Source organism: Pelodiscus sinensis, chromosome 18 (assembly GCF_049634645.1).
Source record: "Pelodiscus sinensis isolate JC-2024 chromosome 18, ASM4963464v1, whole genome shotgun sequence".
Lineage (NCBI taxonomy): Eukaryota > Metazoa > Chordata > Testudines > Trionychidae > Pelodiscus > Pelodiscus sinensis.
In genome coordinates, this window is record NC_134728.1 from 31,074,095 (window position 1) to 31,086,740 (window position 12,646).

The 12,646-nt window shown below is 46.7% G+C and overlaps 1 protein-coding gene across 6 annotated transcripts in view; it reads left to right on the top strand.

The window, feature by feature from the left end:
• The window catches only part of ERGIC3 (ERGIC and golgi 3), a 96,542-nt gene that overhangs the window by 15,927 nt on the left and 67,969 nt on the right, over positions 1 to 12,646 (top strand). For 4 of the 6 annotated variants that reach the window (XM_075901423.1, XM_075901424.1, XM_075901419.1 and 1 more), the window contains 5 exons: positions 478 to 565; positions 1,105 to 1,185; positions 6,482 to 6,601; positions 7,452 to 7,545; positions 10,800 to 10,965. In XM_075901423.1, the coding sequence (XP_075757538.1) occupies positions 478 to 565; positions 1,105 to 1,185; positions 6,482 to 6,601; positions 7,452 to 7,545; positions 10,800 to 10,965 (549 nt within the window). The remainder of the gene's footprint in view (positions 1 to 477; positions 566 to 1,104; positions 1,186 to 6,481; positions 6,602 to 7,451; positions 7,546 to 10,799; positions 10,966 to 12,646) is intronic. The other 2 variants (XM_075901422.1, XM_006126684.4) reach the window with 1 other exon arrangement.

Consider the following 12,646-nt stretch of genomic DNA (forward strand, 5'->3'; position numbering starts at 1 on the left):
GGGGCAGTCTGGACGCGACGCGCCGACAAAGAAGCCTTTCTTCATCGGCACAGGTAAACCTGGTTTCACGAGGCTTACCTGTGCCGATGAAGAAAGGCTTCTTTGTCGGCGCGTCGCGTCCAGACTGCCCCGATCTGCCGACAAACAGCTGATCGGCAGATCGGGGCAGCCATTTAAATTTAAATGAAGCCGCGATTATTTTAATCGCGGCTTCATTTCCCTCTTCCGATCTGGCTAATCTACATGCCTCCGTCGAAGGAGGCATGTAGTCTAGACACACCCTAGGTGTGGAAATCATGTCAACTGCTCTGTCACAGCATCTTGTAAGGTGCCAGCTTGGGTCCCACTTGTAGAGGAGGCCTTTGGCAGTATGGTGGCATAGCACCTGTAGAGAAGCTCCTGAACCGGAGAGAAGGCAAGTGGAAAGGCCTAGCAATATATTTCTAGGTGCAATAAGACTTTCTTCTTTGTTCCTAGGTTTATCCTGAACTGTATGTTGACAAATCAAGAGGAGACAAGTTGAGGATTAATATAGATGTTGTCTTTCCACATATGCCTTGTGCTTGTAAGTAAGTCTGCTAAAGTGTTGGGGGGGAAAAAAGCAGTTTTCACCCTCTGCTAGAGATTGGGCATGCTGGCCAGTCAGTGCACCCAGCATTCGGATTTGTTAGTCTCCTGTCAATAGGAAGGAATTACATTTCCCAGTAGTTAGAGCAGGGGATTCAGTCAGGGCACCTGGGTTCAGATCCCAGAGTTGTCATTGGTCCAGTTGCTTTATTTTTCTTCAGGAGTTTCCTAATTTGTACAATAGGATAAAGCTCTTTATCCATTTCTGTAAAGTACTTTGAGACCTAATATGTGGAGAAGAGGAGCCTGGTATGAAAGGGATATCATGCCAACGTGCTTCCAAAGGCTTATCCCAGTTGCCATTAGTTTTTATAATGTGCATTCAGTGCATCCTATGGAATCACTGTAGAAGAGGTCTTGGGACCAGCTACTTCAGAGAAAGGTTTGTTATCCAGCACTCATGGGAAATGGGGGTTGCTAGTTAATTGAAATGTGCTGGATAACAAAGCTTTTTGCTCTGTCTCCTCCCCTTACCAGCAGATCCAGTTCCCATCAGCTTGAGGGGAAAGGAGGTGCCCGCTGATGAGGTTAGCAACCCCGAAATGGCCAGCTGGATAGGTAGGAGTCAGGTGCATGCACCTGAAGATGTGGCGGTATTGTGACTGGGGGCTGTGTTAGTTAACAAAGTGCCAGATGATAAAGCTTTCACTGTACAGGTTGGACCTCTCTGGTCTGGCACCCTTGGAGGGATTTTTCCCAACCAGGAAAAGTAATTTCTAGGCCCTCCCCCAGCCATAGCCTCACTGCCAGCCTCCCCAGCAGCACTTCAGTGTAGGGCTCATGGCCCCACCATGGTAGTCCTGCCTCAATAAGCACAGGGTCACAGCCCCACGGGGCAGCCTCCCTGCTGGGCTCCAGCTGCGCCACTGGGTGGCAGCCCCGCTTGGGCTTCAGCCTTCCTGGGCAACACTGCTTCCTCCTGGCCTCACTAGGCAGCTCCACTGGGCAGCAGCAGGGCTGCTGGGCTCTTTGCTGTGCCGCTGGCCAGCCCCATTCCCAGGTTGCGCGTTCAGGCTCCAAGCCCCACAGGGCAGCTCTGCTGCCTTTTAGTCCCACTGTGCAGCTGAGACATTGGTCGGCATCAGGGCTGCTGGGCTCCTTGTTATGCTGCCCAGCAGCTCCTCTGATGGGTTCCCGGCCCACAACACCAAGCAGCCCCACTGCTTTCTGGTCTTGCCTGGTAGTTTCGCTACTAGGCAGCAGCCCTGTTGCTAGGCTACCAGTTTTGCTGCCACAGGGTAATCCCACTACAGGGCTCCAGCCACTAGCCCTCCACGAGACTCTCTGGTCCTGGAACATCACTGGTCCTTCTGGACCAGGGATGTTGACAGACCAGAGAGTCACAGTTAAGAGAGGTTCAATATTTATTTCTTCACTCTTGTGTTTAAATTCTGATCATGTATTCTAATGGAACCAAATCAGTTATATTACTGATATAATCCAATGTTTCTTCTAATTTTTTCGATCCATGTGCGGTATGAATTTTTTAACGTGTACCAGTATCAAAGTAGTGTGGTGTTGTGTGCCACCAGTAGAAGTGAAACAAAAGAAAAAGCACATTCGGTATAATATATGTATGGTGACCATATTTTCTGAATCAAAATTAGGGACATGTTAGCTACACCCCCTGACTCCCATTAGGCATGCCTCCTGCCACAAGAAGTCCCACCCCTGGATGTAGTGCTCCCAGGATCAAGATAGACACATGACCAGTGTCTTGTGATCCCTCTAAAAACTCCTTTCACCGTCGTCCTGCCAATAGGGATGGGTTTGGTCCCTACAGAACCCTCCATGCAACTATCCTGCAATTGCATTAACCCAACTTGCATTGCATTAACTTGGAGGAAAGGCTGGGGGAAGTGTTCCCTCTATGATTTTCTTCCCATGAGCAGAGTGAATTTTGTCTTGTGCACCAGTATTGAGTTCATTTGTGCTTCTTTGAATGTGTGCCACTGGGGCACCCAAGTTATTAATAAACATCTTATAAACCTCTCCTCTGCTGCCATGTCTCCTCCCCTTCCCTCACCCCATCTGCTCTTCTGGTGCCTGCTGTCCTGTCTCCTGCCCTTGTCACTCCCTTCAGCCCTTTGGGGACCTGCTCTCCTCTCCTGCACCAGTTCTTCTCTTCCTTCTTGTCACAGCTCAATCCCCCAACCTGACACTATGCGTGCGGAGATGGGGGGGCCAGCTAACTGAATAAACTCTGCAATACTTGTCTCTGTGATTCCCAGACAAATTTATCCAGTCTCAGTCCCTCTGAGATTAAACAAACAAAACAACCCCAAGACTGATTCCTTGCTGCCACCACCCAAGTGATTCCAAGAAAATATAAAAATAAACCCTTTTTCCAGGGAAGAGATCTCTTGGGAAATCCCCTCCATAAGGTAAAGCCCTCTCCACCCTCCACCCCCCCGCCCCAACTTCCCTTTTGTTTGGAGTTGGGAAAAACAGAGGGAATCCACAGACAACAATGGACTCTACCCTTGTAACTAGGCTCCAAGGCAGCCCGGAAGAGGAGTAGGCAGTGCCACCGGACCAGGACCCTACGCAGCAAAGGCAGTCCTGTGGGGGGAAGGAGAGAATGGGGAGAGGGAGGAGCCGCATGACACTGGAAGCCAGCCTGGCTGCCCACTGTCAGAGCTCCAATGGAGCTGCCTACACGCCCTGCTGGGGGGGGAGAAGGTTGCTGCCCTGTACAAGGAGCAATGGCACAGTACCATTTCTTGGTTGCTCCTTCCCACAAGCCAGCGTCCCGATCAAGTAGTGAAATATCTGGTGGGGCTTTCCGGACATTTCACTACTTGATGGCACACCAGGACAGAGTATTTAAATTTGGGATTGTCCTGGAAAAATCGGAATGTATGATCAGCGTAAATACATGTGTTGGAGTGAGGTCACAGACGACCCCTTAGGGATGATTTCCGGGATGCTGACAAGGCCACTGCCACTTGCCTTTGTGCTCTGTGGAGCTTCTTGTTACTGGGCCAGCTCCCTGGTCTCCCCCAGCCAAGGCACAGAGCTGAGAATCATGTGCCCCTCCCACCCCCCCAAGAAGTAATGGAGACACTAAATCTCTTCAGGTCCAAGGAGAATGCAGTTTGGGCCCAGCTTCCTGGGATACCACTCCCCAGAAGTGATCAAAACCTCCGGTGAAATATTTAGGAAAGCCCCCTTTAACAACGAAAGGGGGAATGTACACACTGATTACTCCCCCAGGTAATTATTTACACTGGGTTTGATAGAAAATAGAAGTGATTTTTATTAAGTACAAGCAATAGGATTTAAGTGATAAGTGAAAAAAGGCAGAGCAAAGCAGAATACAAACTCAAAATAACAGAAAACACTTAGTTATATCTGCACTAAAACTTCAGTACAAATTTACTACAAACTCACCCGAAAACTGTTTCTTTCCAGGCCAAGCCTTCCAAAACCAGAGCTGTTCCTCACCCTGGAGTCTTTGGTTCATATCCTTGGGTGTGCCAGCTTAAGACCAAAGACTCCTACTTTCCTATTGTTTTTAAAGATTCCTTTATTGCATGGGGAGTCACCTGGACCGTTCCTACCAACAACGGCTAAGACTTAAGGACAAAAGGCTATTTGAATATGTTTGCCCAAACACTGAGGCCTCCCTTGATTACGGATGTGAAGGACTAGTCGTTTCCCCCTTCTGCTCCCCCGCATTGCTGCCTCTATCATAGAGGCAGCGAGGGCAGGGGGAGAGCATGGGGTACTTCAAAGTGGCAGCACTGCTTGAAGCCTGGAGCCAGACCCTGGGCTCCATATGGCACTGCTGCTTTGAAATGCTGCGTGCAGCCTGGGGCTAGCTGGGGTGTCCCCAGGCTGCATGTGGCACCTGGAGCCCAGTGTCAGGCTCATCATGGCATTTCAAAGAGGCAGCACCGCATGGAGCCTGGGCTCCGTTGGGGACTCCCTCACTGACCCTGGGCTCTGTGCAGTGCTGCCGTTTTGAAACACAGCGGGGAGCCTTGTGTCAGGCTTCCTGTGGCATTTCAAAAAGGCAGCACAACATCCCCAGCCCACTCTGGGCTCGATTGGGCATATTCACCTTTGAAGTGTAGCAAAAACCCTAGGGCAGGGGCCCTAGGGCAAGTTGGAGCCACCCTATTGACTAATGATCAAATAGTTGATGCAAAAATGCATCAACTATTTGATTAGTCAGTCGATACTTAACATCCTTACCCTTGATGATGACATTCATTCACACATTTAAAACGCATAAAGTATTCCCTACTCCATACATCTAATTTTACGCACAGAAATGATACATACACCAAAATAAGATAAACAGATCCAGCAGATTACTTGATGTAATCTATCAATCTTCATGTCTTAATTTGCTCAAAGCACCTTTGAGTTAAATATATTTACGTCCATAAGTCCATTTCATAAAGCATGGTGGTTGGTGAACCGTCACAATGTATATTTTTAAAAAGTAACCGTAGGGGTAATTACTCCAGGACAGATTTAGGCATTTTAGAACTCAATATTCAAAGAATTAAATTCAATCATAAGAGAAATAAAGCTATGAAATGCTTAGACCAGTGAAACTAAAATAACAGCACTTTGAAAGACTAAAATTACAGCGAATATATGTGCATTACAGGAAGTACCAAGAAGTAACAAAAATACAAATATGTGTTTGGAGGTGAATGTCAGAGACTGTGTGCGCACGTGTGCGTGCATGCTTGCTCTGAGAGAAACCGGGTGTATGTGAGAGACAGATACACATACAAAGTGTGTGTCTATGCTGGCAGCTGGGGAAGTCTGAGAGATCATGTGTTGTCTTTTTAAAGCACTCACACCAGAAACCTCAGACACCAGCAGCTGAGTTCTCCTGTTCGTGAGCTCTGTCCTTCCTTCTCCCCTGCTGTGTGGAGATAGGGTACCTTGACAATCATCACCTTTCTTCCTCATCCCCCCTGCTCCTCACAGCAAACAGGAGGATCCCAGGAACAGCTGGCCAGAGGCCCCAAGGCAGAGGACAGGAACTGTGTAAGAGCAGAGGAGGGGGTAGTGGATCCTGAACACATACTGTTGATATATTGCTAAAATATTTTTACACTTAAAAAAAAATATTTCAGACGCTTGATTAGAGAGAGCTCAAGTATTAGTACTGGAGTTTCACGTTTCCATTAAGGGGTAGTGATTTAGTAGTTTAAAACAAGTGCTCTGTCTCCGATCACCCCACTGAAATGTATCTGCAGAAGATACCGCCACTCTGGGGAGGATTCTTCTCTTACTCCAAGCCCAGACATCCTCTCCTATCATATTTAAGATGGAGTGTCTAGTCCAATAAGTCTAGCAGCTTCTTTCCCCTTCCCTGTAAAGATATTGACATTGTGTCCTCAAGTAGCTGGCGAGTTCCCTGAGTGATATATCAGGGCCCAGCAAAGACTCTGTGACACAGGGGACAGTTGCTGGGATTGGGGGAGTTCTCCACATGGATTCAAGGTTGATCAGCTGAGTGAGATATTTGCAAATGTTTGGTTTGGTTATTTAGCCTGAGATCTGTCTAGATGCAAATATAACAGCTAGCTGAAGACAAATCCCTTTTGGAAAGGACCTCAAGAACCTTGTTTGCAGAATAAAGTAAAATGTAGGGGTGCAGTTTTAAGTCACTTTGAGGTTCTCAGCTATCATGGTGCATCTTCTTATTCCATTCCTCTTCCACTCCTTGATTTTCTTGTAATCTGGAGATCTTCCTCTTAGACTCCTGCTTCTGTGCTCTTCCTCTTGTCAACAGACTTGTTGTTTCTCACTGCCTTGCTGCTTCAGTAAGCCATCTCAGAATCACAGACAATCTGCCTTAATTCTCTCTGCTTGCTGGTTTCAGATTTGAGCATTGATGCAATGGATGTGGCAGGAGAGCAGCAGCTAGATGTGGAGCACAATCTCTTTAAACAACGTTTGGATAAAGATGGAAATCCTGTTACCCCTGAGGCTGAGAGACATGGTAATTCAGTGTCCTGCTGTCTTCCTATGATAGATGCTCTAATAGCCTGACTGCCGTTGAACCTCCTCAGTTATCTTATAAAGGGAATCCCAGTGACTTAAGTGGCAACTGAAGAGTATTTGAACTCATTCACAGCAGTGTAATCTTGCTGTCTAAAGTGCAGTGATATGGGATTGCAGAGATGGTTGCTCTTCAAAGACTGAGCCTGCTTTTAGGTGTTCGTTGCCCCTTGACATTTGTTTTCTCCTTTATTTTGTCTTTGGGATTTTACAGGGCCTGGGCTTGGCATTGCTGGAGTACATTATTGGCTGCCCTCAGCTCTGGAGCTGATACAGCTGCACAGAAGCTATGGCCACTCACCTCTAAAATGTTTTCCGTTTGGTGCTCCCTTTACTAATGTTAGCAATGTGGACGGGATGTTGGCGGGCTTGGACCATTATTCCCAACTTTGCTCAGAGTAAATCTAGATGATGTGCTCATTATCTCTATGCGCATGTTCAAACTTTTGATACTGTCAGTGGAGCTCACTGAAGTTAGTAGTAGGGGAAATCTTAGGGATATAAAAGCTAATATGGGAGTGGCCCCAGTGCTTGAGTGTCCTTGAAAAACCAGTCATTTATGGGAATTGGTTCGCTGAGTCTTCCTGTGTTCGTTGTCCCCAGCTTATTATACATCTCAACAAACTACATAATCCCAACACAACTGACTCTACACTGGGCAAGAGTGGAATTTGATAAAAAGAGCATTCTAATCCACAGTGAGAAGTGTGATCATGAGTAATACAAATCATAAGGTGACAGACATGCTCATAAAATCATCACATCACTTGGAAGTCTTATTTTGTTTTTAGAGCTGGGAAAAGAAGAGGAGAAAGTGTTTGATCCAGATTCCTTAGATGCTGATCGCTGTGAGAGCTGTTATGGAGCAGAGTCAGAGGACATCCGGTAAATGAAGGCTTCTCTGATCCCCTAATCTAGGGAGTGGGGGGGCTGTATGCTAATCCTGATCTGACAGGAATGGGCTGTGTGCACATTCCTAATCTCCAGAATTAGAGGAGGAAAGTGGAATGACACATCTGTGGTGTTCTGACCTGGTGGAGAAGTGAGATACCAGTGTGTTTTTTCCCTAAGGGTATGTCTACACTACAGTGTTATTTCTAAATATCTTATTTCAAAATAGTTATTTCAAAATAACGCGTCTACACACAAAATGCATTTCGAAATAGCATTTCGCTATTTCGAAATAGCACATCCACACTGAGTGGACTGTAAATAGCATTTAAGGCTGGTCGGAACCAGTTCCAGCAGGGCACCAGGTCAGGACTTACTGTGTGGGGCTGCTGCCTGAGGTCTGTGCTTAAAGGGACCCCCGGGACAGCCAGTTCTCAGGTTTCCCTGCTTGCTTATCTACCTCGACGAGGGACAGCAAAGCATTTTGTCTCTGTGTGCTCTGATTGCCCTCACTTGGGACACCACAGTACTCTGAACATGGATCCAAAGCTCCTGGGTGCACTGGTGCTTCTCGTGGACGCATTGCTGTGAACCTGGCTGCACTTGCTGCAGGCTGCCATCCGGGAGGTCCATCGGGGGGCTGTTGGTATCTAGGAGGCCCTGTGGGAGAGCTTCCACCCTGAGGAGCACTAAGAGCCTCCCTGGTCTGCCCCACTGGGGGCTTGTGCCTCATTCCTCCCTCATGTCCTTTCACTTATCCCTCCCTAACCCCCCTTCCTGATGTAAAATAAAACACATGTATTTTCATGAACACAAACTCTTTATTTAACAAAACTGGGGAAGAAGGAATGAAATTCTAGCGAGACTGGGTAAAGGAGGTGGGAGAGGGAAGAAGAGAGGGTGGGAGAGGAGAGGGGGAAACCTGGGAGGAGGGAGCTGGAAGAGGGAAATAAGGAGAAGAAGGGGGAGGGGAAGCTCAGGTTGGGGGTCTCGCCGGACCAACTTGATTGTCATGCAAACCTGTTCCTGGGTTCACATGTTGCCATTGGTGGCCAAGCTGGCAGCTATCCTGCCACAGACAGCTGCGTTCCTCTGTCTAGTGCGGAGATCATGGACGTTGGGGGCATCCCCCTCAAACCTGAATAAGGTCCATGATCTCCACCCATGGAGGGCTGGGTGGCAGTGTTTTGGGGCCACTGGGTCAGGGGCAGTGACTGCTGGCTCTGGGCTGGCAGGCTTGGAGCTGGCACAGGTACTGTGACCAAATTCTACCCCTTTAAGGGCTCCGGGGAGGGGAGAAGGGATAAAAGTGTTCTTGCTTGAGGCCAGAGTGGCCACCAGGGCACCCTGGGAAGGCTGGAGGTGGAGGCCCCCTATTTCGAAATAAGTGTCTACACAGCACTTATTTTGAAATAGCTATTTCTAATTTGGCTTTATTCCTCGTAGAATGATGTTTACCAGATTCGAAATAAGCGCTAGAATTTGGCTGTGTAGATGCTACGAAAGTTATTTTGAAATAACTTTGCTGTGTAGACATACCCTAATATACTGATCTAGATAGCAGGTGGGTGGGAGAGTCCATGCTTCCATAACCCCCTGGTTTGTAATAGGCCTCACATACTTCCCTGTTCTTCTGATGTGAGGGTGGGGAAGAGTGTAGATGTATATGTGCCCCATTCTCTGGTATCCTAATCTCAGAGAGCAAGTTGGGGTACTTTTTCCATAACCTCTCAGCAGCTTTTGCCCCAAATGTTGAATGAATCCTTATTATGTGTGAGTCCTCCTTCAAGAATTCCCATAAGGATCTGTAGTTTTGGGCTTAGCACATCTCTGTGTGTGAGCTCAGAGCAAGCTGAATAAAAGTGTCTCTTGGGGGCTCTCCATTTTGATTGGGCTCCTAGAGTAGCACAGTCAGGGATAGTTCATCATGTCTGCCTGCAGCTGTCTTTGTGGGGTGGTCTAGTTCTGTATTGCTTTCTTCTCCCCTTGCTCATTCCTGCAAGAACAGATCAGAATCTTGCCTACAGGTGTCTTGGACACACTCCTTTCCTATTTTTCTTTTCTGGATTTAGAATAATCTGCAACCTGACAGACCTTCCTGGAGATGCTGTCCTCTGGAGTGTTAACTAACAGGGCCATGGATGAACAGGATAATGGATTTGCTTGAACACAGAGTTAATTAAGGATAGTTTGTTTTATTAGTCTCACTACGTCACAGCTACTACAGAGTTAATGTTGCTGAATTGTTGTTATACAGCTATTACAGAGTGCACATTAGCAAGCGCTGCAGAGCAATGCATACAAGAGTAAAAGGCACTTGGAATGCTTACTTCCCTTCTACTAAGGGGAGTCCCGTCCCTGAGCCTCGCTTCAAAGGCCGCAGTCTAGATCCCTGGTGAAACTCACCTGGAACGGTACTCCCCACACTAGTTATATCACAGTTGTTTACCGGATGTGCACACTGGCCGCATGCCACTCTTAGCATTCTCATGAATTTGAAGTCAAGGTCGACATGATTTATTCCTCACTACATTCCCAGCTCAGCTGCATGGTCTGCAGCTTATAAGGGCCATCTAGTGTTTGCGTTTGCAGGGTTCAAGGCTGTACTAGGCTGTGTAATCCAAGGCTGGAAACTTCCATCCCAGCCCTCTGGACTGCAGGCTCTGCATATGGCTACTTATGACATGGAGGATTCGACCCTCCAGCCTCCCCTTCTTGGGTAACAAAAACATAAAAAAGTAAATCAGTCCTGTGATCAGGATCCCCCACCATCAGGTCTTCATGATTGATGCAGTGGAGTGAAGGGGGTTCCCTCCTTAAATCTTTGGAAGCCTTGGCTAAAGACCTGTAGACTAGTGGGAGTGCACTGCAGGTGCATTAACAGACATGTTTATGGGATGTCTCTGGTTGGTTAAGAAGTGATATTACCATGTTCTATTGGGGGGGTCTAGTTGATTGGAAAGATCCTTAGAGTTGTTCTGTGAATGCAGAGATCCTCTGGTGGTGCAGAGGTTACAGTAGCAACTTCTCCTTCCTGCTGGGGTTACTAGTCTCTCTCAGCAGATAGTCTCTGGGTCAAGGGAAAACTAAACTCCCAGAAGTGAAGCTGTCCATTCACCTAGCTGAGCAGCTTTGAGTCCCCTCCTTCTGCAACTGATCAGAGAGATGGTTCTGGATTTTGTGGTGTCTGCTCTTGATTTGTTTGTCCTCCATTCAAGTGAAGTGAAATGATGCCTGTGCTTTTGCAGGTGCTGTAATTCCTGTGATGACGTGAGAGAAGCATACAGGCGGCGTGGCTGGGCCTTCAAGAATCCTGACACTATAGAACAATGCAAGAGAGAAGGGTTCAGCCAGAAAATGCAGGAGCAGAAGAATGAGGGCTGCCAAGTGTATGGATTCTTAGAGGTCAACAAGGTGAGAGAGAACTTCACTTTAACTGTGAGCTATGCCAGGCACCTGAAATCCGAGCACTGTCAGTGACCAGGAAGGGGCATAAGTTGGGAATTCCAATCCTTCCCCCACTTTGCATATCTCCACAGTTTGTACCCTAATCTCTGAATTTGTGGCTTTATTGCCTATCTTGGGCACTGAACAGTTTTGGGCCACTCACTGTTAACATGGTAAAAAAAATGAGAAGAAATGGACAGAAGGGCTATGCAGGACTAGGTGAAGGGGGGCCCAATGGAGCAGGGCAGGCAAGACTGGAGAGACTAGGGAGCTTCCTGAAGACCCAGAGGCAGAGGCTGGGGATTCTTTACAGGGAGAGTTCCCTACTCTGTCCCTTAATTTAACCTCCAGATTATAATTTTGTACTTGTCTGAGCAATCACTTGAAAGGCCCAGAACAGAACACACATGGCAGGTTCTTTCTGACTGTCCTTTGAATTAGCTTTTGTGTACCCAGGATGGTTGAAATGTTCATAACAATAGCCATAGTGGGTCAGACCAAAGGTCCATCCAGTCCAGTACCCTGTCTGCCAACAGTGGCCAATGCCAGGTGCCACAGAGGAAGTGAACCAAATAGGTAATGATCAAGCGATATCTCTCCTGCCATCCATCACCACCCTCTGACAAACAGAGGTTGGGGACACCATTCCTTACCCATCCTGGCTAATAGCCATTTATGGATTTAACCTCCCTGAATTTATCTAGTTCTCTTTTAAACCCTGTTATAGTCCTAGCCTTCACAACCTCCTCAGGCAAGGAGTTCCACAGGTTGATTGTGCGCTGTGTGAAGAAGAACTTCCTTTTATTTGTTTTCAACCTGCTGCCCATTAATTTCATTTGGTGACCCCTAGTTCTTATATTATGGGAACAAGTAAATAACTTTTCCTTATTCACTTTCTCCACACCACTCGTGATTTTATAGACCTCTGTGATATCCCCCCTTAGTCTTCTCTTTTCCAAGCTGAAAAGTCCTAGTCTCTTTAATCTCTCCTCATATGGGATCCATTCCAAACTGCTAATCCTTTTAGTTGCCCTTCTCTGAACCTTTCCTAATGCCAGTATTTCTTTTTTGAGATGAGACCACCACATCTGTATGCAGTATTCAAGATGTGAGAGTACCATGGATTTATATAAGAGCAATAAGATATTCTGTCTTATTCTCTATCTCATTTTAATGATTCCTAACATCCTGTTTGTTTGTTTTTTTATTGCCGCTGCACTTTGGCGGACGTCTTCAGAGAACTATCCACAATGACTCCAAGATATCTTTCATGATCAGTTGTTGCTAAATTAACCCCCATCATATTGTATGTATAGTTGAGGTTATTTTTTTCTAATGTGCATCACTTTACCTTTATCCACATTAAATTTCATTTGCCATTTTGTTGCCCAATCACTTAGTTTGGGGAGATCTTTTTGAAGTTCTTCACAGTCTGCTTTGGTCTTAACTACATTGAGCAGTTCAGTATCGTCTGCAAACTTTGTCACCTCACTGTTTACCCCTTTCTCTGGATCATTTATGAATAAGTTGAATAGGATTGGTCCTCAGACTGACCCTTGGAGAACTCCACTAGTTACCCCCCTTCATTTGAAAATTTACCATTTATTCCTACCCTTTGTTTCCTGTTTTTTAACCAGTACTCAATCCA